General features: G+C 40.3%; 1 protein-coding gene across 1 annotated transcript; it reads left to right on the top strand.

Moving 5' to 3' along the window:
- The first annotated feature begins 8,303 nt into the window (after nucleotides 1-8,303).
- Nucleotides 8,304-17,492, top strand: LOC132823756 (tubulin polymerization-promoting protein family member 3-like). The gene is made up of 3 exons (XM_060837766.1): nucleotides 8,304-8,494; nucleotides 13,344-13,497; nucleotides 17,304-17,492. Exons 1-3 carry the CDS (start codon nucleotides 8,304-8,306, stop codon nucleotides 17,490-17,492), a joined length of 534 nt encoding a protein of 177 aa, XP_060693749.1.
- Nucleotides 17,493-25,193: the final 7,701 nt, after the last annotated feature.

Here is a 25,193-nt window from a genome sequence, read left to right as displayed (position 1 = left end):
ACCTGAGCCCTTTGCAGAAGGGCTGTTGCATTACCGAAGTTGGATAGAACTGGGGGTTCGGCTACAGAGGTAGTGTGAGTGATGTATTTTTGATACTCAAAACATTTTTAAGCAGGCAGCCCAGATCATAACTTTGCAATTTGTTTCACAAGTGTACAGTAAAAATTACCTGGAGTAAGTTAGCTAGGTTGACTACTAGGTTTTAAACAGACAAAATTTTATTCACAAAATTACATAATTGGCTTTAATCAGTTCATCTTCAGTGGTTTTCAATTCTACATAAACTGTTTTTAATTGCTTTTTTAGGTTGTTGACTTCTCTATCATGATTCAATTTTTTAATTATTTTGTGTCACTATTTAAGCTGTTGCATTACACACAGTGACCAAAGCAAGTTTGAGAAGATTTGTAGCTCAGATTGAGGTTCTGGATGTAGGTTTGCTCGCTGAGCTGGAAGGTTCATTCCTGGCAGTAGCCTGGCAGTCATTTCTGAGATGTCTTTGATGTAGGGGAGAGTCTACAGGAAAACAACAAATAAGGACCAAATATTGAACTACAGAAACAATCATCCCAACATCCACAAACGAAGGTGCATCAGAACATTATTTCAATGAGCCACCAAACACTGCAGCACAGAGGAACTACACAGAGCAGAGGAAAATCACCTATACAGTATATTCAAAAAGAATGTGTACCCAATGAACAAAATCCACCGATTTCTCAGCAATAAACCCAAACAAGCAGACAAACAGAGCCAGAAACCCTAGCCACTTTCCCAACATCAAAGACATCTCAGAAATGACTGTCAGGCTACTCAGACCTCTTGGCACCTCTTGGTAGCTCACAAACCCACCAACACACTAAAACAGCAGCTAATGAACTTGAAAGACCCTATATAGAAAACAAGCAAAGCTAATATAATTTTCAAAATACCATACGAGGTCTGTAACAAACACTACATTGGACAAACAGGCAGAAAACTAGCCACCAGGATACATGAACACCACTGGCCACAGAAAGACATAGCCCTCTCTCACTAGTATCCTTACATATGGTTGAGGAAGGACACCACTTCGACTGGGTCAACACGTTCATCCCAGGACAAGCCAAACAAACACATGCACAAGAATTCCTAGAAGCATGGCATTCTAATCAGAACTCTACCAACACACACATCGAGTTAGACCCCATCTACCACCCCCTGAGTAAAATAGCAGGAAGTGACTTCACCACAAGAAATGACATCACCACAGGAAATGACATCACCAACCCAAAGAAACCCAAACATATAAATAGAAAGCAGGAATTATCAGCAGTGCTTCGCCTGACGCCCACTGAAGATGCTACCTAGTAGGATGATGAAACGTCTGGAAACGAACCTTCCAGCTCAGTGAGCAAACCTACATCCAGACCACAGTGACCATCCTTTCTTTATCTTTCAGACGGGCTCTTTTTCCCCAAACTCATTTTATATCATTCAGGATCACTGTCCCATGGAGGTTTTATACTTTTAACAGATTTTAGTTAAGGTGTTAAATGGATTGAATCATTGCTCAATATATTCTCTAAGAGTCGGAGACAAAGTCTTCTCTTTCCTGTCCTTTGCTGCCCCAGACATATGCATTCCTTTAGATTCAAACTGAAATTCTTTAGCAGGAAAACAAGTTTCCAACAATTCAGGCATAGTTGGCAGGATCGCAAGAGGACAAAAGGGGGAGAAGACCACTTTACTCTAATCGGTGCCTAGAGGTAAGGGTTCCTCAAAAGTCTTCAGGTGGAAGTGACAGTCTGAAAATGTCCCCTTTCTGATGCAGTCCACCTCCTTTATCTGCAGCTCTCCTTATGCCTACCTCCAGCCCTGAAGAAGGGTTACATCTGAAACATTGACTTCTGCACCTCCTGATGCTGCCTGGCTTGCTGTGTTCTTCCAGCATCCTGCTTGTTTAATTTGAAACACCTTGCCACAGAGAGTTCTGGGGGTAGAGTCCTTGTGTATATTTAAGGCTGACATATACTCTTGGTCAGTAGAAGAATCAAAGCTTAATGGCAAAGGGCAAGAAGGTGAATGTGAGGATTGTCAGATTAACCATGGTCATATTGAATGGTGGAGTAGGGTCAAGGGGCCAAATCGCCTACTCTTACTCTTATGTGTAGTGGTCATGTAGCATCATAAGTTGACTTAAAAAAAAGTCATGGTGATTTGATATTGGGAAGGTTGATTGGTTGTGTGAAATAACACATCCGGTTGTAGAATAGAAAATATAAAAGAAACCCCACGTAGAATCACAGATTCCCTACAGTGCCGAAGTGGGCCATTCAGTCCAACAAGTCCACACTGACCCTCCGAAGACTATCCTATTCATACCCACCCCATCCCTGTAACCCAGCATTTCCCATGGCTAACCCACCTAACCTGCATATCTTTAGACCGTAGGAGGAAACCAGAGCACCCAGATGAAACCCATGCAGACACAGGGAGAATGTGCAAACTCCACATAGACATTCCAGAGGCTGGAATCGAACCCAGCTCCCTGGTGCTGTGAGGCAGCAGTGCTAATAACTGAGCCACCATGCCACTGAAAATATACAAAAAAATGTAGATCCCCAGTCAGGCCTTGGGGTACAATGGTAATGTCACTACATCTGAGCTAGGACACCCAGGTTCAAAGTCTCACCTGAGAGATATTTAAAAACTTTTTTGATTTAAATAAAAACAGCTGATTCGCCCTTTAGAGAGAGGTAGGCACTGCAGGAAATCCAGTGCTTTACGTCCAACTCCATTTTGACTTAGCCCTTTCCCACTTCCTACCACCCACAGATTTTAAAACATAGAATATAGCACAGTACAGGTCCTTTGACCCTCAATGTTATGCCAACCTGTGAAATCAATCTGAAGCCCATCTAACCTACACTATTCTATTCTCCTCCATATGCGTACGCAATGACCATTTAAATGCCCTTAGAGTTGGCAAGTCTACGACAGTTGCAGGCAGTGGGTTCCATGCCCCTACTACTCTCTGAGTAATGAAACTACCTCTGACATGTTGATAGTTCACATTGCCCATAATAGGCTTTGAATGTAAGCTTCTAATTTGTTTTATATACATTTGTGAGATGAGTGTTGCTGGCCAGGCCAGCATTTATTGCTCTTCCCAATTGCCCAGAGGACATTTAACAGTCAGCCACATTGCTGTAGGTCTGGAATCACATGTAAGCCAGACTAGGCAAGGATGGCAGTTAACATCCCTAAAGGATATTAATGAACAAGATGGATTTTTTCCTAACAACTGATGATGGTAATTCATGGTCATCATTAGACTCTTAATTCCAGATTTTTATTGAATTCACATTCTTCCATCTGTTGTGGCAGGAATTGAACTTAGTCCCCACAATGTTATCTGGGTCTCTAGATTAACAGCCCATCAATAATACCACTAGGCTATCATATCTGCTTAGATTGGCTGCATGAATGATTACTGGTGATGGTTAATAGTTAAAAACAAAAATAAAATCAGTGATTTGACAGTGGGAAAGTTGTTTGGTTCTATGTGATAACACTTTTGGATCTGAAAAAAGGAAAACAGATTCTCTAGGGCTCTTGTGGTGCAGTGATAACGTTTCTCACCTCTGAACCAAGAGACCTGGGTTCACTTCCCACCTGCTTCAGAGGTGTGTAATGACCTGTCTAGACACTGATTTAAAAGAACGCTGCCTATGACCATACTAATCTAAAGACCATTGGATCTCAGAAGTTAAGCAGATACAGCCCTGGTTAGGACCCAGATGGGACACCACCTGGGAATACCAGATGTAGTAGGCTTCACCCCACCATCTTAATTTTGATTTAGCCTTTCCTGCTCTCCCTACTCCCCTCCTCACTTTAGATGGTTTGCATTTCCCATAATGGGCTCTGCATATAAACCTCAAATTAGCTGTCTGAGTCATTATTGGTGGTAGTCATTAATTTAAAAACAAATGGAGAAAGTCATGGTGACTTGGAGGTAGAAAAGTCATTTGGTAGTGTGTTGAAAATTCTATGGATATAGAAAATAAAGCAGATCCACAAGGGGGAGATTTCTCATGGTGCTGTGGTATGTCTCTATCCTTGAATCAAGGGGCCCAAGTTCGGGTCCCACCAGCTCGAGAATTGTTAATAATATCCCTGAACAGGTGCCTGCAAAATACATCTACTGCCCCAGGCTGTTGAGGGTCAGTAGTACAGATGATCCTGACTCATCTTTGTGTCAGAATCTTGTGGGTAAGAACATAAAATAGGTCATTCTGCTATCACATGCATTTTGTTAACACAAATTCACCATAAAACGATTGATGAATTGGGGATACTATTCCAAAGCGTGAACATTTTAAACAAGTGTTGGCTGTAACCTGATTACATCTGTGACAAAGCTGCTCTTTTAACAAGGTTATGCGGACCTTGGCTTTTTTTTTCAGGGAGGTCATGAACAACACAGACTCCGAAAAGTCTGGAGATGAAGAGTTTTAGGGCCAAGTTGATAATAGCTAAGAGGGACTACCTCAGGCAGAAGGCTTTCAAGTTTTTTTTTAAATTTGTACAATGAAAGGGGAATGGCTCATTCTCCCAGTTTAGCTTTTCTCTGTTTTTTTAGCAGTAGTGTAAACAAAGGCGAGTGGACACAAAGATGCAAGTCTAGGCAAGTACTCTCTCTCTCTCTCTCTCTCTGACTTCTATCCTATACGACCTTGTGTTTGATTTTTGCCATGGGGCATTTATGGGGATTGTAGCAAGTATTTGGAACAGCATCATTAAGTTGGGATGATCTGTTGGGGTTTCTGAGAGGCTGTTATTCGGTATTCTGTTTTCTGTTGTTTGTGTTTCAGTCAGTAATCTTGTAAATAAACTCTGTTTTGTTTAAAACAAAGTGGTTTGACCAGTTGGTTTTCTCCAGGAATATCAGCATTACACCTGCTTAAAACAACTAGCAAAGTTAGGGTCTGGGCTACCTTCTTGAAATTTTTTGAGGGGGTCTGGCCTGGTCCATAACACATTGTCAACACTTGACACACTGTTTCTGATGTGTGATTTTTGTATAATGCAGGCTTGCACAAGAATGCAAGTATCACATTATAGATACCTGTAAATCCAAATTGTATTTCTGTGGCATAGAGGTAGAATCCCTACCTCTAAGCCAGGGGGCTTGGGTATATAATAATATCTCTGAACAGGTTGATTAGGAAAAATAAAATAGATTCAGTGGGGGGGGGGGGGAAGATAAACATTTGGCTGTGTGTGATAGCACTTGTGGATATTTTAAAAAAGCACGAATAAAGCAGATCCTGGGGCTGAGGTAAGTGTAACTCAGTTGGCTAAATGGCTATTTGCAATACAGAGAGATGCCAACAGTGTACATTCAATTCCTATGACCGGCTGATGTTACCACAAAGAACTCTCCTCTTCAAACTTTCCACTCACCTGAGGTGTTCTGATCCTTAGATTAAGTCAACAAAAAAATAAAAATTGTGTTTGTCCTAGGCTGGGACTAGCTGTGTATTCCACAAGTAATGGCTCTACTTTGGTGTTCAACAATAAATGATATTCCTTTTCAGTCAAGCTTCCGGAGTCATTGCAGTTATGCAATGTTTGATCTATGTTGATTTAAATTTATTTTTTAGTCAAATTCTTCAAATGTGAAATCTTCTCCTGCAGTTCTTTCTGTCAGTAGCTGTAAAAATAATCTTTTTGAAAAAAAGACGATTGGCTACTACGAGGATTGTAACAACAGACTGAGTCCTAATTGATAACGAGTGAGAGATGAGACTGTGGTGCATTGAACAGTATGAAATGTTGGTGGCTTGGTGTGAGTAAGAGAGATCCTTTGAATGTACAAATACTAATCTTGACTACTTATGTGAAGCCAGTGAATTTTTATTGGCAGAGTAACTGTGTCCTTGAATTCACAGAATTGACCTCCCTGACCCTTCACACAATATGTCTTCAGGTTTCTTGATCCCCTTTGGCGTCATGGCTGAAAAGGCACATTTATCATTTCCTTTTAGCCTCCATCACTAAGACCTCTTTGCACTGCATCAAAAATCTGAGTGCCCTCGTTCTGGCCTTTTGCTCCATTTTCTGTCCACTACTTTCCACCAAAGTCTACATGAAACTATCCAGTTGCCTGTTGCAGCATGAATGCAGCTCCTGTTTAAAAGATTCAGGCTGCCTTTCAGAGATGCATCACACTAATCATCCTACAATGCATGCTACCATTATGTAGATAAGCAAGCAGCGTGAAATTGTGTGCTGCTTTCCTCAGTGAGCATAGGCAGAAGTCAAATCACTTTGCAACATCATCCTTCTCCCAAATTCCCAAGTGCAACATTGGATCTAAGCACATCTTTCCCCCTCTGTTGTGTCAACACATGACTTAATTTTAAAGACGTTAAATTGTCTTCAGCCTTCTCTTTTCAAGACTGATATCCCATTCACTCTTTTATGATGAAATTTATCAGCGTCCTTCACTGGCCTGCCAACTACCATACTAGTTGTGCTATGCTAGGGAGCAACAGTTTTGGAAGTCAGCTGGATATAAAAACTCTGCCTTATTTACAACAATCCCTGCTCCAGTGCATTTAGCTTTTCATAATGCTGAGTGAGCCGATTTAAAGATATGACTGGAGCACATCAAAATGAAAATATTAACGAATGAATAACTTATTCTAGCAGAATAATGTCAAAATCTTAGAGTGAAAGTTGATAATGGGAAAAGGACAGCATCATAGTTATGGAAACGCCTTGCAGCACATCAGCTTTCGAGACTCACAATAGCTACAAGTCATTGATGACTGGAGACATTATTATTTATTACACAACTTTGATGTCACACTCATGTTGCCATGGCCACACCAGGACTTGTAATCTGAATGCTGCCCTTTAAAACATCGAGGGTGAAAAGGCCTTTCTGTAGTCGTTTTACGACATTAGGTGAGCCTCCTCTGTAGTTTTAAGAGAAAAGAATGATTCCAGTTTATCTGTTTTAACATTAAAATTCTGAACTCAGTGTACTTTTACCCTTAGTAAGATCAAATTCGAAACTTTCTATTACACCACAGACTGCAGGGGTTAAAGAGTAAAGCAGTCATATCTATGTAGGAATCATGCATTATATCCTAATACATTACTTATTTTAGGCATATTTATATATGAATTGTTACTGAACTAGTAATCCAGAGATCTGGGTTAATGATACAGAGATATAAGACATTCCAGCAGCCATGTTGTAGTTCTGATAAACATAAGTTTTGTGGGTGTCAGGTATGACATCAGCAAGTGGGTAATTTTCCCATTGACCTCAGCCAGGGATGCTTGATGACATGTAAAGATATACATCAACTGAATGTCAAGGCCAGCTTCTTTCTCCATCTTTTTTACAAAAAAGACCAGCTCTTATGCTTGTGCTTTATGCTTCTCATAAAAGTAGTATGGACCAAACAAAACCAGGCTCCTATCAGTTTGATTCTATTAATAACAACTCTCTCCAGATATCATTACTTTGCCTGAATTAAACATTATAAAAGATGAAAGAAAGACTTGCACATTTACAGCAGGGGGTTTCAAATTGCTTTGCAGTCCATGAAGTATTTTTCTGTTAAAGGCACTGTCACAATGCAGGAACACTGCAGTATATTTGCTTTGAGCAGACAACAATAAATTAAATTACCAGATTATTTTTGTAAATATCTGTTGATAAATGTTGGCCATGGTAAAGTGCAAACTTTCCAATTCATTTGAAAGATTGCTTCCACCTCATCAGCAGGTACAAACTTGACTTGATGTCATATCTGAAAGATGGTTTCTCCAACCGTACAGCACTCCCTCTGCACACAACAACACTCGATTATAAGAACAGAAAGTACTGCAAATGCTGGAAATTGGAATCAAAAACAGAAATTGCTGGAAAAACTCCTCTCGTCTGAGAAAGGGTCACTAGAGACAACACGTTAACTCTGATTTCTCTGCAATAGATGCTGCCAGACATGCTGAGCTTTTCCAGCAATTTCTGTTTTTGTTCCATATTAGATTATGTTCTCAAACCTCCAGAATAGGGTTTGAATCCACAAATGTTGAAATCAGAAGTGAAAGTACCACCTTACAAAAAGAAAACAGTAATGCTACATCAATATGATAGCCATAAGTCTTTCCCAACATCTTCAATCATTATACTCAATCCTTTCTTCCCAGCATATAATAGAGGTCATTCCCTAAATATTAAATCCTCTCTTCCAATTGTTCACAGGGCAACTTAAGCAACCTGTGGGACTTCAAAAATGGCAGGCACATCCAATAATATGGCAGCTTTGCATGACTCATTTAAAAAGTTTGCTATGCACGGGGATACCGCTTCAACTGGTAATGAAATGAATGGGAAAAACTGGTCCAAACTCTGCAAAGACTGCAAAGTCATCGATGGCAAAACAGTAACTTCAACAGATGTGGACATTCTGTTTTCGAAAGTAAAGTAGGTACCAGGTATTGAGTAACAATATAATTTTGTTGAATTTATGCCTTCATGAAAGAAAATGTTGTAAGTTCAATAACTGAGGTCGTTGATTCAGCTGTGCACAGCCCATGATTTTTGACACAGCGCATTCCCAATCTTAGCTGCACTATCAGGTAGAGAATGATTACTGTTCTGTCCTTTACCAGATTAGAGAACTTTATTTTTATCCATTCAGTGGGTGTCGCTGGCCAGGCCAGCATCTATTGCTCATCCCTAGTATGATGGAGCCGACTCACCATCTGATTGACAGCACTTCTGCACCATCTTTTCTAAATTCTTTCATGGGATGTTGGTGTCGCTGACAAGGACAGCAATAACTTTCCTTCCCTAATTGCCCTTGAGAAGATAATGGTGAGCTGCCTTCTTGCATCATTGTAGTCCATTTGGCGAGGGTCCCCAGACAATGGTGTTTTATAGAAAGCTTCAGGGGGTTTTATGCAATGATCATGAATGAATGGGAATATCTTTCCAAGTCAGCCTGGTATGTAATTTAGAAAAACTTGCATATAGTGGTAGTCCTATCTTCTGCACTTGTCCTTCTAGATCCTGGGGTCATTAGTCCAGGGAGTACTGTCAAAATGGTTTGGCAAGTTATTGAAGAGTTGTGGTTCTGTTCGCCAAGCTGGGAATTTGTGTTACAGACATTTCGTCCCCTGTCTAGATGACATCCTCAGTGTTTGGGAGCCTCCTGTGATGCGCTTCTGTGATGTTTCCTCCGGCATTTATAGTGGTTTGTCTCTGCCGCTTCTGGTTTTCAGTTCCAGCTGTCCGCTGCAGTGGCCGGTATATTGGGTCCAGGTCGATGTGTTTGTTGATAGAATCTGTGCATGAGTGTCATGCCTCTAGGAATTCCCTAGAGTTATTGAAGAGTATTTTGCATTTGCACTACAGGCGCAGTAATGAGGTGAGTCAATATGTTTAAGGTAGTGGTGTGTTACCTATCAAGTGAACTGCTTTGCCCTTGATGATGACGGGCTTGTTAAGTGTTGTTGAAGCTCCAATCTTTTAGGCAAGTGGGGATTATTCTATGATGCTCCAAGTTTGTGCCTCATGGTTGTATGAAATGTTCTGGGGACCTGGAAATTGAACCTCTCCTTGTATTCATATGGCTGATCCAGTTAAGTTTCCTGTCAATGATGTTGCCAGGATATTGGTGGAGAGTTCAACAGTGGTGATCCTGTTGAATGTCAAGGGACAATGGTCAGATTCTTTCTTGTTTGAGATGCTTATGGCCTGGCAATTGTGGGCGCAAATGGTACTTGTCACTTATGAACTCAAGATTGAATGTTGGCTGTGTCCTGATACACACGAGCACAGAATTAACTACCCATCTCGAATTTTACTAAATAATGTGGTAGTGAACCACCTTTTTGAACCACTGCAGTCTATGGGATAAAGGTAGTTTCACAGTGCTGTTGGGAAGGGAATTCCAGGACTTTAATAAAGAAACAATGAAGGAAGTGATGCATTTCTGAGTCAGGGTAATGGGTGACTTGCAGATAGATGGTGGTGTTTACATAAGCCTAATCTCATTGTCCCCTGCTGGAGTTAGAAGTCAGGAGTTTGGAAGTGGGTGTAGAAGAAGCTTTTCAGAACTTTCTGCATTGCATATTAATGATGGTACCCATTACTACACTGTGTACAGATGATAGAGGACATGTACGTTCAAAATGATGAATGATGTGTCAATCAAGTTGGCTGTTTTATCCCAGATGATGTCAAACTTCTTGCGTGTTTTTTTGTAATTCTTTTGTGGATGTGGACATTACTGACTAGGCTAGCATTTACTTCCTACCTCGAGGAGACCTTGAGATCTCAAAGCTAATGATGCTCATTACGTCACAGACATGACTTGTAGGTGATGGACAGTTTTTCCATTGGGAGTGTCAGGAGTTGAATCATTCAGGATTTCACCATAGCCTCTGGCCTGCTTTTGCAGCCATGGTATTTATGTATTGGATTTAGTTAGATTTATGGTCAGTAATGACCCAAGGATGTTGATTGTAGGGGATTTGGTCATGATTGCAAACAGGAGCTAATTAAGCCCTTTTGTTTTGGCGATAGAGCAGAAATTGGCTGGTCTGCTTTTCATGGACAGGGTATACTTGGGTATTTTCCCCCAAAATCGGTGATAGCCAGAATTGCATCAGAATGGCTTAGGTAGAGTGGCTAGCTCTGGAGCTTAAGTGTTCAGAACTAAAGCCTGGATGTTGTCTCAGCCCTCAGCCTTACACCTGGACAGAGAGTGAATTGAATTGGATAAGTATTAAACATTTACGGTGCTGGGGAACTCAGGAAGAGGATAAGATGGAACATCAGTTGGACTTTCTTGCTAATGTATAACTTAATCTTTTGCATTGGCTTGTTAGGCTCTCTGATCATTGAGGATGTTTGTAAAAACCTCCTACTCCTAATTATTTAATTGTGTACCAGCATTCGTCAATGAACTCCTGAGGACTGTAGAGCTTTGATTTGATCTGTTGATTGTGGGATTGCTTGGCTCTGTCCATTGCATGCTATTTCACCTGCTTAACATGCATAGGCTCCTTTATTATACCTTCACGAAAGTGATAATCCTTTTAATGTATAAGTGGTGCTGCTCCTGACATCTTGGTATACTCTTCTATACTCTTAAGTTAACATCCTTTCCATTCCTTAGTCTTTCCACATTAATTCTGTTGGATTCATTGTCATTAGGACATGCCACATAGGACTTTATCACAAATATTCGGGGTCATGGGGTTGTATGTAACGTCAGTCTGGATTGATTGGTTAGCAGAGACAAAATTGCCAGCAGGAATAAGATGGATATTTTGCAATTGGCACAGTGGCTCAGTGGTTAGCACTGCAGCCTCACAGCAGTAAGGTCCCAGGTTCAATTCCAGCCTTGGGTGACTGTCTGTGTGGGTTTCTCTGGGTGCTCTGGTTTACTCCCACAGTCCAAAGATGTGCAGGTCAGGTGAATTGGCCATGCTAAATTGCCCGTAGTGTTAGGTGCATTAGTTAGAGTGAAATGGGTCTGGGTGGGTTACTCTCCGGACTGGTTGGGCCGAAGGGCCTGTTTCCACATTGTAGGGAAACTAATCTAGGGAATCTAATCTAATCTATGTGTCAGTGTTGGGCCCCAGCTATTTATAATCTATATCAGTGACTTAGATGAGGGGATTGTTTGTAAGGTTTCCAAGTTTGTTGATCATACAAAATTAATTGGATAAGCAAACTGTGAGGAAGATGCAAAAAGGCTGTATAAGGGATAGAGCTAGATTAAGGGGTGCACAAGGACACGGCAGGTGGAATATAAAGGAGAGAAATGTAAAGTTGTCCACTTTGATTGGAAAAATAAAAAGCACAAGCCTTTACAAATAAGACAGCAAAATGTTGGTAACTGCTGGATGGATGTCCAGAACCAGGGTTTACAGTTAAAGGATATGGTGTGAGCCCTTTAGGACTGAGATAAGGAAAAGATTCTTCACTCTAAGAGTGGTGAACCTGTGAAATTCTTCACCACAGAAAGCAGATGAGGCCAAAAGATTCAATGTTTTCAAGGTGTTTAATATAGTTCTTTGGGCTAATGTGATCAAAAGGGATGGCGCGAAAGCAGAAACAGATTACGAGATGGATGATCAGTCACAATCATTTTGGATGGCAAAGCAGGCTTGAGGGCCAAAATGTGCTCCTCCTGCTTCTATTCCTGTGTTTCAGGGAGACCTGGGTGTTCAAATTACTAAAAATTAACATTCAGGTGCAGAATGCAATCTGCAAAGCAAATAGTATGTTTGCATTCATTGTACAGGGGATGGAGTATTAACACAAAGAAATCTAACTACAACTCTAGAACATAAAACAGTCCAGGCCCTCGATGTTGTGCTGACCTTTTATTCTACTCTAAGATCAAACTAACCTACATACCCTTCATTTTACTATCAAAGAGTCACTTAAATGTCCCTAATGTATCTGACTCTACTACCACCACAGACAGTGCAGTCCACACACCCACCACTCTCTGTGTAAAGAAGAAAGCCTTGGCATCTCCCCTCAAGCTTCCTCTGATCATCTTAAAATTATGCTTCTTTGTGATAGCCACTTCTGCCCTGGGAAAAAGTATCTGACTATTCACTCTATCTATGCCTCTCATCATCTTGTACACCTATTTAGGCCACAATGGGAGTCAGAGTGCAGTTTTGGTCTCATGCTATAGAAGGACATACTTGCCTTAGAGATTGTGCAACTAAGTTTCATTAAGCTAATTCCTGTGATGAAAAAATTATATTATGAGGAGACATTGAATAAATTAGAGCAACATTCTGTAGTGTTTAGAGGAAAGGGAAGTTATCTTATTCAAACATACATTTTTTTAATTGACTTGAAAGGGTAGCTACTGGGACAAAATTTTCCAACTCCCACGACCCCAACACCTTAAATGGAGATCTTGGACTGCTCTCCCTCACCTCCTCATCCTATAATCTCTTGCAACAAGACTCACATGCTCTTGGGTAGGATCAGGTGAGGCCTTGTGTTGTAGGATTTCCTGTTCACCAGGCCTCCATTCAGAATGGCTGTGGGCAGGAAATTGAGAGGAAGTAAAGCTAAAGTTGCTCTTTAATTAAAATCTACAGGATGTTTGGGAAACTCATCACTTGCAATCTCTAAACAGCACCATAGCATGAAAAACAAAGCAAGCTTCAATCTGGGCCAAGAAGATACCTAAAACGTGCTAGTGTTTGAATGCTTATACAAAGCCTAATCTTTTATTTATTTTGAAGCTGAATAGAAGGAGTTTTAATCTACAATCTTGTTTTAATTTCAGATCAAAGTCAGCACGAGTAATCACCTTTGAAGAGTTTAAAATGGCACTGGCAGAACTTGCTCCAAAGAGATTTAAGGGCAAAAGTCAAGAGGAGGCACTGGCATCAATTTATGCCCTGATTGCTGGAAAAGATCCAACTAATGCTGGAGTGACAGTGAGCATTTCAAGTCTCAATCCAAACCTCCGACCTGAAATTACATCATCTTCATTCTCATTTTTCACTAAAATTCCATTAGTTTCCTCGTGTTTTCAGCTTTACAGAGTGGTTACGCCTCATTTTGAAATTCCTGATCTCCGTGTGTCTTGTCTTGACCTGAACAAGACCGATACTGGTATACCTCATTCAGGCTGAGGAGGTGGTAGAGCCATGTCATCAATTGTCTTAATGTATTATCTCACAATGTATGCATGGGTGCACTCAGTTAATACACAAACAATCGAAACACATCCTCGCACATACGCACAATGTACTTGGGCAGTTGGAATTAACTGGGGTTTCACTTGAGTGCATACAAAGAAACATTGTTTGAAATTGTGTTTTGGTTAAGTGAGGAGATCTATGCTTGCTAAGTTTAACTCTGTAGTTAAGTATAAAACTGAGTAACAATTAGCTCCAGTATTATCCTTTAATAACTGTCTCTATGGAGCATAATAATAGACACCAGACAGTAAGGGTTGGTTAGACAGAATCCAGGCATATTCTTCTCTAGTCAGAGTTTTATTTCAATTCACATGTCACAAAACTTCAAAAACGTCGATTACTTGTACTAGGACAGGCAATAAATGCTGGTTAGTTAACGACACCCATGTCCAATGAAAGAATAAAAAAAGTATAATATATATGCACCCAGTTATCATCCAGTTATCCCCTAATTAACACACAACCATCATAAGTTCAGTAGTAACGTTTGGTCTCAGACATCCCCGACAATCCCAACATGGGTTGATGGTAAATGATAGTCTGCCCCATTATAACTTTGAGATTGTATTTAGGTTTAGCACTCTCCTGAGTAATGACACGCCCTTCACATTATCAAACTCACCACCAGAGTCAGCAAAACATTCCATGCAGGAGTTTGTTTCTTTATGTATCCAATCTTATGTTTCCTGAAGAAGGGCTCATGCCCGAAACGTCGATTCTCCTGCTCCTTGGATGTTGCCTGACCTGCTGCGCTTTTCCAGCAACACATTTTCAGTTCTTATGTATCCAGCCTAGCACCTGCCTAATGTGAAGGCCAGAATATGTCACATGCTTGCAGCTTGTTTTGCCTCCATGATTGATATCCTTTAGGTTGTCATATTTAATAAGATACAGGTCAAATACATCGACACAGCAGCAAAAGAGTTCCCTATAATTAGAGAGCAGCCAGATTCTTGTGATTTTCTACCCTTCACACATAGCAAGACAATTAACACCTATTTTGAGCATTACACAAACTGTGAGCATACTTACCTTGGCAGCTTGGGAAGTGCATCTTTTGCACCTCTGCAGTACTCCCACTGTCATTGCTGGTGGAGGGGGTGAGGTTGCTTTGTTCCCGATGAGTGTTTTTGATGTAGCACCTATAATTTTGAGCCTCTGACCTGCTGTTGTGACCATAGGCTTTATATGGTTGGTCTTAGGTTTCTGATCAATGAAAACCTGTGCGATATTGATAATGGTGTATTTAACAACAGTAATGTCATTGAATATCAATGAGAAATGATTTGTTTCTCTCATGTTGTGTCTAGTCATTGCCTGGCAATTTTGTGGTATGAATGTTCCTTGCGCATGCAGGCTAAGTCTGTAAATGTCCACATCTTATTGCACCCAGGCATGGACTGCTTCAGTATCTGAGCAGTTGCAAATAGAAACAGAATGTTGCTTAATCATCAGCAAATATTTGCATTTCTGACTTTATGAAAAAGGGAAGGCTATTAATGAAGCTGCTAATAGTTGGACTTAGGAGAGTGTTTTGATGAACTTGTGGAATAGTGTTTGGGGCTGATTTGACTGGCCTCCATTAACATTAGCATTGTGCAACATATGACACAAACATTGACTTCAATTCTGTTTGTACTTTTCATTGTCACACTGAGTAAAATGCTGTCTTGATGTAAGGGAAGTCACACTCACCTCATCTCTGGAATTCAGCTTTTGTGTCTATGTTTGGATCAAGACTTTTTTGCTCTCAGCACATGTATAGTCCTTAATGGATCACAAACTGAGCTTCGATGAGTAGATTCTTGATGAGTAAAAGGCACTCAATTCCATTGCCTTTCATAATTTTGAAGATGATTGAGCGTATACTGATGGAGTGGTAATTTGTTGGTTTGGATTTGTTCTGCTTTTTGTGGACAGGACATACCTGAGCAAATTTCTACATTATTGGCAGTGTTGTAGCTGTACTGGTACAACTTGCCGAGGGGTATAGTTAGTTTAGGAGAACAAGACTGCAATAGGGCTACTTGGATTTGTCAGAGAGTTCATTTCTGGAGCCTCAGTCCTAGATGGTCTGTCCAGTTATATTCTTCCACTTTTTTGTAGTGATTTGATACAAATAAGTGGCTTGTTTTGCAGCTTCAGAGAGAAGTTAATAAACACAATGAAATCTCACGTAGGCCAGATAGGGTGATGATAGCAGATTTCCTTTTCTCAAAGATAATAATGAACCAGGTAAATTTTGATGTTAATCCAGTAATTTCACAATCATTACAAAGATTTACTTTCTACATTTTCAAATCAACCTGCTCAGGGATTTTATTACACACCTCTGGAACAGGTGGGACCTGAACCTTGGCCTCCTGGCTCACATTTAGGGACACTACCACTGAACCCATCAGATCTCCGAAGACTTGCTTTTTATTCCAAATATAGTAATCAATTGCATTTGAAGTCTGGATTACTAGTCCAGTATTATTACCACAATGTTACCTTCTCCTTCAAGTGTTTTCCTGAATTTGCACAATTTTAATTTGATCAATAATCTTTATGTGAAACTTTATAAGAGTCGATTTGAAGGCATGTCAAAGGCTTACTGCAGTTATGTTGTGTTGTCACTTAGAGTCATAGAGACGTACAGATGGAAACAGACCCTTCGGTCCAACCCGTCCATGCCGAACTGATAGCCCAACCCAATTTAGTCCCACCTGCCAGCATCCAGCCCATATCCCTCCAAACCCTTCCTATTCATATACCCGTCCATGATAAAAGACAATCCAAGACTTGTTTAACTAGACTTGTAAACATCCTCACCACACATCAGCACCGGTTTTGATATAGTATTTTTAAAGCTTCTTGCACTTGCATGGAAGCATTTCAGAGTAGATTTACCTTCTTTCATGTCCCTCAGTATCAGAGTCTGTCTTTGAGATTTTATGCTTTCTCAGGGCTACAGTGTCTGAACTCAGCTACAGGTTACCTCTCCTCTGTCATCTCTTCAGTCTACTATCTGGTTATTCCCTGAGGTTGAAATAGTTTTCCAGTACTCCCTTTGTGCTTCTTGCCTCTCCTTTTGTTCCTATTGAACTAAAATCAAACCTATCTTTTTTTTGTATTCATGCTTTCTATTCTGCTAGAACTGCAATTTAAGTTGACAGGGTGACAGGTAATTGTTTATCTCCTGGAATTTATTCTCAAACACTGGAAGTGTAGCAGAAGTTTTGAGATAATCCTCACATATATGTTTTCAAGGTCTTTTTTTTATATCTATGTGAACTACCAACTTAGAAAATGGACTTGACCACTTCAGTATCTCTTCTAACCTTCCCTCAAATACACACATACAATCCCTCCTTGTTTTTCTGGTACATTTGCTACTTCAATCATTTACTACTTGCTGTGCATGAAATGGACTTTATCTCAGCACAACACAAGCTCAGTATTACAAAAATGACTGACTACGGTTTTTGAAAGCAAACCTGATATCTGTCTTTATCTACATTTTCAAGTAAAATAGAGCATACCATTTCTTCTTTTAGGTTGCATATAAAGGAGGTGGTGTTGACAGACTAACAGACACCTCCAAGTATACTGGAACCCACAAAGAACGCTTCGATGAAAGTGGCAAAGGCAAAGGGCTAAGTGGCAGGGAAGACATAGCTGAAAATACAGGATATGTTGCGAATTACAAAGGAGCTGGAACGTATGATGAAAAAGTGCGAAAATAAGACTGCATAATGCAGCCTGAGACCATTTCCATTAAAGGACTCAATGATCTTTTGTTAATTTGCTTAAGGTCCTCTCCAGCATTTTCAATAAAACAATTAAATTACACCTGTATTTTAACTTTTAACAAACTACTTTCTGGGTAGTAAGTGCAACTCATGGTCTATAGTTGTAACTGTGAGAAGCAATTGCATGAATTGCTGAGTGATGATCAGTCGTCAAAAAAAGCTAAACTTACAAGGAGAATTTTCATGTAAATTATCATCTTTACAAATTGACACCCAGCATGCAAGATTAAGTTTAACAGTAGCTTTAAAAAAAGTTTGTCAGTGTGGTGTATGATGTACATCCCTGCCTTTCTAGGTCGATTATATCACAATTCCCTCTTTTCTGCTATGTAATTTGTTTGAAATCTTGCTGTGAAATATGTTAATAATACATTTAAATTTTGTATCTGTGCACAATTCTTGCTGGCAGTGGAGAATTGTTTGAGATATCTCACAGGAGCTTACAAAGAGAAACACTCCTGCAAGGATGAGAACAAGGTCAGCCACTCGGACCTTGTAGTAACTTGGTGACGGGATACCGGCATCTGTGGAGTCACTTCGCCTCCCTGAAACTGCATGAAATTGACACTCAACTGATTTTTAGTAAAATAACGATTTATATTTTGCACTTCATATCAGTGATGTACATAGAATGACAAATGAAATAAAGCAATAGGTCATTTGGTCAAACCAGTCCATGCCAGTGTTTAAGTTCCACCTTTCCCGAATAAATCTACTATCATCACTGTGATTTCTGGGTAAACCAACACTGCTAATATGATATGATCTGTGTGTTCCCGACATATAAGCCTTTGGAACATACGCAATAAAGACTGGCTTCTTGTTGAGATAGGTGACATGATGTATATTAATAACACGATATACATTGCTGTAAGATCTCCAGCTTCATCTGGGTTCTCTGCTTGGTGACTACGTCAAGCCAAGACCCGGGGATGAAATTTCCCAGATCTGAACACTGTGAGTAATGGTGAGGCTGTTGTGAAATTTTTGATTAGATTACTTACAGTGTGGAAACAGGCCCTTTGGCCCAAGTCCACATCGACTCTCCAAAGGGCAACCCACCCAGACCCATACCCCTTCACCTAACACTATGGGCAATTTAGCATGGCCAATTCACCTAACCTGCACATTTTTGGACTGTGGGAGGATACCGGAGCACCTGGAGGTGGGAAGAAACCCACGCAGACACAGGGAGAAATGTGCAAACTCCACACAGACAGTTGCCTGAGGCAGGGAATTGAACCTGGGTCTCTGGCGCTGTGAGGCAGCAGTGCTAACCACTGTGCCACTGTGCCCATAAGATAACAAAGATAAGAACCTTGCAGGTGAATAGTGAGAGGCCTATTTGTATGCTTGCCATCTAATTATTACTTAATCTCACTTCACTTACACACAAGTTGCTAATTTTCCAGGCAATGGAGAGAATTTAGACAATAGCAATTCCTGACAAGAAAATCTGAGTGAGTACGTATAGCTTGCTGACATCTTTTAGAGACCTGCATCTTGACCAGTGTTTCTAATATCTCAGGGCATGATTCAAGGGCAGTGATCACCTGCATTCTTTGACCATGCAGGCTGGCATTGGACAAGCAACAATTTCTTCAAACGTTCATGGCACATCTTGGACTCACTTATAATGTTGCACTTTGGAGTTCACTGACACTTTACATTGCAATGCTTCTGCTTGGTATCTTTGTGTCCAGGGACAGGCATTAGACTTGAGCATCTCGGTGCATCTGGGGGCTCAGATCTTGCTCTATGAGCACTTTGCACTTACTTGATTACTCACAGGATGTCTACTTTACCCTTCCTTTTTGTGCATTGCTGGCTTGTTCGGAACTTACAGCCTCTCTGTACGTCTGTGGTGTCTTACCTTTCAATGCAGACACAAAGCCAGACATCCTGCCATGTTTTCCAGCAATGAGCAGTCAAGGAGGTGAACATACAGTAGGATGCTACTGTGATACATCAATGTGCAGTATGTGACAACCGATTCCATACCAAACACACTGAATGTCAGGGTTAGGGGTTCTGTTTCATTGCATTTCAGGGAGTGGGTAATGGTCAATCCTGCAGGTTCTGTGCAACCAAGCTGGGGATTATCAATAAGTCAGTCAGGGAGCTACACAGAGAGCAATCAGGGGTGTGCTCAGTTATTATTCAGGGCTGTCCTTCCAAATTGGAAATGTTGAACATGTCTTGAATGCATTTGGCAGGGCGGATGGTGAGAGGATCTTTCCTTTTGTGGAGGAACTTCAAACTAGGACGCATAGTTTAAGAACAAGGGGTCTCCCATTTAATATGGAGATGAAGAGAAAATGTTTCATTCAGAGGGTTGTTAGTCCATGGAATTCTTTTCCTTAAAGAACAGTGGAGGCTGAGTCATTGAATATCTTCAAGGCTGAGTTAGATTTTTGAGTTAAGGATTATGGAGGACAAACAGAAATGTGATCTTCAGGCTGCAAATGAGCCAAGGTGTTATGAAATGGTGGAGCAGGTTTGAGGGGCTTAATGAACTAGTCTATCTCTAGTTCTTGTGTTCTAGCAACCATTCTGCCACTTGCCCCTAACTCAACATTCTCTGACCTTATTCATTAGTTTCTTATGGGCTATCTTTTTAAAAATGCAGATAATTACATCTACTGTTGTCTGTGCTTATGCTTACTCTAGTGCTTCATGTAGAACCATATGACCGGATCTTCCACTTACCTAAAATATAAGTAGTACATAGGTGGGTTATAGACATAAGGAACATTTCATGGGTTGTTCTAAAATTGATTATTTCAGAAGCTGACACTGATGCTAGCAAATTCATCAGCTTTTCAAAGGGAGATGAATGAAAAAAATAGAATTATTCCTGATTGAGAATGATCTGTGCTGCAAGTGAATTTTGGTGCTAGTTGAGGATAATATATCTTTTTCAGGTGATTTCCCTTCATAGTTAAAATAAGTTCTTGACACTCACTGTCCAGATGCTCACATTAAGAATGGCATTTAAATCAAGTAGTAGGAAAAAGGTAGGCATTGTGTAAACATGATCCATGTATCACTGCCTCAGGAAGAATGAGATGGGAAGAAAACTAGAGGAGAAAACAAAACTGTTAAATGAGCAAAATGAATATGTTCACTGAGATTATAAACTAAGGAATCACCAGCAAAATTATGGAAAAACTATAGTAAAGTGGGATTACTTGGATAGCTGTTTTTCAAAGGTCCAGTACTCTGTGTTTTCTACGTTGTAAGTGGCTCCAATGAGGGCTTGACCTGGCCACAATGTGTTCCACACAGCAGCTGAATGCTATTTGTGGAGTGCCTTTGTAGATGCAAAACATAGTTCCTGTTAACTTAATCCTGATAAACAACTCTCTGATCCCCATGGAAACTCATGGCATTTATACATTTCTTTACGGTGAATTTCTTCAGCAGGATGCAATAACACAGGAAATATGAACAAGAAAAATATAGCCCAGTGGGCCCCTTCTGATTCTATAAGAAGTGCCCCATTGAATGATCAGTCATGCTCAGTAACAAACTCTGACAGGCCATGGGAAGCTATGGATGTGTTTATTCACATTTCCATGGAGATACACATCAACACTTTCAAATAATAGGCATTCATAGATTCAAGCATGTTTTCAGTACAGCATTTATTGTCAAAAAGGATATCTTCTCTCCAGATGTAATCATCACAGCCATGCCCTATCTGGTAGAAGACTAGGGGCTTTTATGTTTTGCTGTAATTTGATGGGCAATCCAAAAGCTTCAGTCAACTCAAAACATTTTATGTTTCCAAGGTCATTCAATTACTCTAGATGCTGATTTGACAAACAATCTAGTAGTTTATCAGTGAAGAATCACATTTCTGGCTCTATGTATAAATTGCACCAGGTCTGCACTTTACTCTGTGCTGGGTCAAAACAGGACAATTTCTTCAGCATGATAAATATGTGTTGCTTCCATTATTTATGGGCGATTGTATTCAATGTATAATTTAAGGTATTACTCATATTCATTTAGTAGGTTGTTTGGATTGCACAGTAATTGAATTGGGGGATTTTTAAACCTATTTTTCTAGTCTACTTATTCAGAGATTTTATTACAGTTTTTGGAGCAGCTAGGTCTTGTACCTGGGCTGCCTGGTTCAGGAGTAGGACACTACCACTGTGCTACAAGAGGGCTCCAATAATTGAGTTGTATTACAGCTATGATAACACAGTACAGGTACTTCCAAATCAGCTAACTACTCACTTAACAACCTTGAAAAGAATAACATTTCTTAATCCAGCTGCTGTGTATCTGTGGAAATGGGATTAGTCGGAGAAAGGAAAGTAAGAGCTCCTGTTGCTGCCTAAAAATCTCTAGTGGATGGGAAGAACGTGGAACAAAAATGTATTGGCTTAAAATATCTGTCCAGAACACAATTATCTTGGAAGCTTGTCAAGATGTAGCAGTCAGAGTGATTTTATGCAGCTATCAGTCACTGGAACAGATAGGTTTAAAAAAAATAGTTTTATCTCACTTATTCTGTTGGATTTAGTATCAGCTATGTCTCCTGTACACCTCTCTGGCTGTGTCACATTCAGGGTTATGCTTATATTGCCCAGTATCTACTTATAACGTAGTGTGAGCCAGAGGGATAACAATAATTAGTCTCAGGACTAAATATCATGATCCTTGCCTCTGTCCTCAAGTGCATTTCTCCAGCCGTCTGAATGTATCAATTAGATGAGGTCAGATGCAAACCATTACCCTGCCTAATTTCATGGTGAGAAATTCATGGGATCATAGAATTTCTATAGCGTAGTAGGATGCCATTCAGTTCAGTGTGTGTGCAGCTCTCCAGATAAGCATCTCCTATATTTATTTATTTTCTCCTTGTATCCTAGCAAACATTCCTTTCAAATAGCTGTTTCATTTCCTTTAGAATTTTCAGTTGAACTTTCCTCCAACACAATTTCTAATGCATTCCACTAAGTGCTTGAAAACATTTTCCTCAGATCACTTTTCCTTCATTTACTAATTATTTAAATTTGGGCTCTCATGTTTTTGATCCTTGTACATTGGAAAGAATTTCTCCTGTCTCCTCTTTGAATACTTCCATGAAATCTCCTCTCAGCCCTCTGTTCTTCCAAGAAAGCAGTCCTAACGTCTTCAATCTGAAATTCCTCATCCCTCGTACTATTCTCATAAACCTCTTCTGCATTCTCTCCAATGTCTTCACATCTTTGCCAAAAAGTGAAGCTCCCAAGAAACAATACATCGGCTAGGGCAAAACGGTGTCTTATATAAGTTTAATATAGTGTTTTCTTTTTAAATCAATCACAGCAAGTGGGTATCTGTCTATGTCAACATTTATTGCCTGGAAAAGTCCTTCTTGAACTGCTGCAAACTTTAGTGTGTAAATATACCCACAGTGCTGTTAGGATGGGAATTCCAGGACTTTGACCCACCAACAGTGAAGGAAAGAGATGTCGTTCCAAGTTGGAATGGTGTGTGTCTTGGAGGGAAAGTACTCCTTTCATGTGCTGCCTTTGTCCTTCTGGATGGTAGAGGTCACAGGGTGAGAAGTTTATGTTGAAGGAGCCTTGCTGAGTTACGCCAGTGTATCTTGTAAATGGTACTGCTGCATTGTGCATTAATAGTGCAGATTCAGTGTTGAATGTGGAGAATGGGTTGCCAGTTAAATGGGAAACTTTGTCTTGAATGATGTTGAGCCTGTTGCGTGTTGTTGGAACTGCATTCATCCAAGAGAGTGAAGAGTATTCCATCATACTCCTGACTTGTGATTTGTAGATAATGGGCAGACTATGGGGAGACAGGAGTTACTCGTCTCAGAATCCCCAGCCTCTAACATGTTCTTGTATGGCTGGTCCAGCTCAAATTGTGGTCAATGGTAATCCCGAAGATGTTGTTAGCACAGTATTCAACAACAGCTATGTAATTGAATGTCTTCAGGTGACAGTTAGATTCTCCCTTGTTGGAGATGGTAATTATCTGGTACTATGAATGTTACTTACCCTTTATTAGTCATATCCTGGACATTGTCCATGTCTTGCTGCATACAAACACAGACTGCTCCAGTGCACGAGGAGTTGCAAGTGTAGCTGACCCTCCTTGCTCTTGTCAATATTAATGTAAACTGGGATGCTGTAATATTTCTTAATTGCTCTCTCAATCTGCAGCTTAAACACATGAGTTAACTGTGCTCCAGTATCCTCTTTAAAACTGCATCCTTTATTTTATAGTCAAGAGTGTGGTGCTGGAAAGGCACAGCTGTTCAGGCAGCATCGGAGATGCAGGAGAATCGATATTTTGAAAAGTTGATTCTCCTGCTGCTCGGATGCTGCCTGACCTGCACCACACTCTCAACTCTGATCTTCAGCATCTGCAGTCCTCACTTTCCCTTTGTTTCATAGTATATCTCCATGTTCTTCGTACAAAAATGTATCACCTCACACTTCTCTGCATTGAACTTCATCTTCCTCACAGTTTACAATGCTTCCAAGTTTTGTATCATCCACAAAGTTTGAAATTGCTCCCTATACATCACAGTCTAAATTATTCATAAATCCATTGTGGGATTCAATAGAAGCTCACAGAACAAGAGAAGGTAAAATTGGACTTAATCAGATTGGGGAAAACATAATGGGCTGAAAATGTGTTGCTGGTTAAAGCACAGCAGGTTAGGCAGCATCCAAGGAACAGGAAATTCGACGTTTCGGGCCAGAGCCCTTCATCAGGAAGCCGAAACGTCAAATTTCCTGTTCCTTGGATGCTGCCTAACCTGTTGTGCTTTAACCAGTAACACATTTTCAGCTCTGATCTCCAGCATCTGCAGACCTCACTTTTTACTTGAAAACATAATGGGACTTGATTAGATCAGGAGTGAGTTCTTTGCAGTTACTTACAGGGCAAGAATAACAATTTTGTATTGCTAAACTGATTTTTGAAGGAATGTGTGACTTTTAAAATGGTTGAAGCTCTTAAAGTGAACAGCAGGGAGCCACTGCAAGATTAGTGTCATGTGATGTGAAGTACTTAGTTGAACAATCGCTATTAACCAGAGAGATCAGTGCCATTGCTATAGATTTTAACAAATACAGTTATACCCAAAAGGACAGAAACCACAAAGGTATAAGAATGTGAGTTGTGATTGGACTGGTAGCAGCTGTCATATAACGTCTATGAAGCTGCCATATCTTTGCAATTGTTTTGTACCATCCATGTAACTGCCACACTTCTGTAATAAAGACTTAAGGAAAAGATTTTGCAGTTCCCATGCCAGGTTATCCCAATTATCAGGAAAAGAGCTGAGTAATAAGGTAGGGATAGGCGAACACAGGTAGAGGGTATGGCCTGGTTGGTAGCTGGAAGGAAAGGTCGATAAGTAGAATGGAAGGGAAGAGGAGAGGCTGGAAAGGGAGTCGAGGGATGCGAAGGGAGGCTATTTGAAATTGGTGAATTCTTGTTGAGTCCTCTGGGCTGTAGGCTATCTAGATGGAAGATGAGGTGTTGTTCCTCCAATTTGTGGTCTGATTTGTAGCAATGGAGGAGGCCAAGGATGGTCACGTCGGAAAGGGAGTGGGAAGCGGAATTAAAATGGGCGGTGACTGGGAGGTCTGGGTGGCCTCTGTG

This window comes from Hemiscyllium ocellatum, chromosome 17 (genome assembly GCF_020745735.1).
Source record: "Hemiscyllium ocellatum isolate sHemOce1 chromosome 17, sHemOce1.pat.X.cur, whole genome shotgun sequence".
Classification (NCBI taxonomy): Eukaryota; Metazoa; Chordata; class Chondrichthyes; order Orectolobiformes; family Hemiscylliidae; genus Hemiscyllium; species Hemiscyllium ocellatum.
Note: the sequence above shows the minus strand (reverse complement) of the source record. Positions and strands in the feature narration are given on the sequence as shown.

What these genes read in the sequence shown, in the direction of transcription:
- LOC132823756 (XM_060837766.1), top strand. Translation starts at nt 8,304, where the DNA reads ATGGCAGGCACATCCAATAATATGGCAGCTTTGCATGACTCATTTAAA. An exon ending in ATTCTGTTTTCGAAAGTAAA is followed by an intron (nt 8,495 to 13,343) that starts GTAGGTACCAGG and finishes TTTTAATTTCAG; the next exon opens with ATCAAAGTCAGCACGAGTAA. An exon ending in CAACTAATGCTGGAGTGACA is followed by an intron (nt 13,498 to 17,303) that starts GTGAGCATTTCA and finishes TTCTTCTTTTAG; the next exon opens with GTTGCATATAAAGGAGGTGG.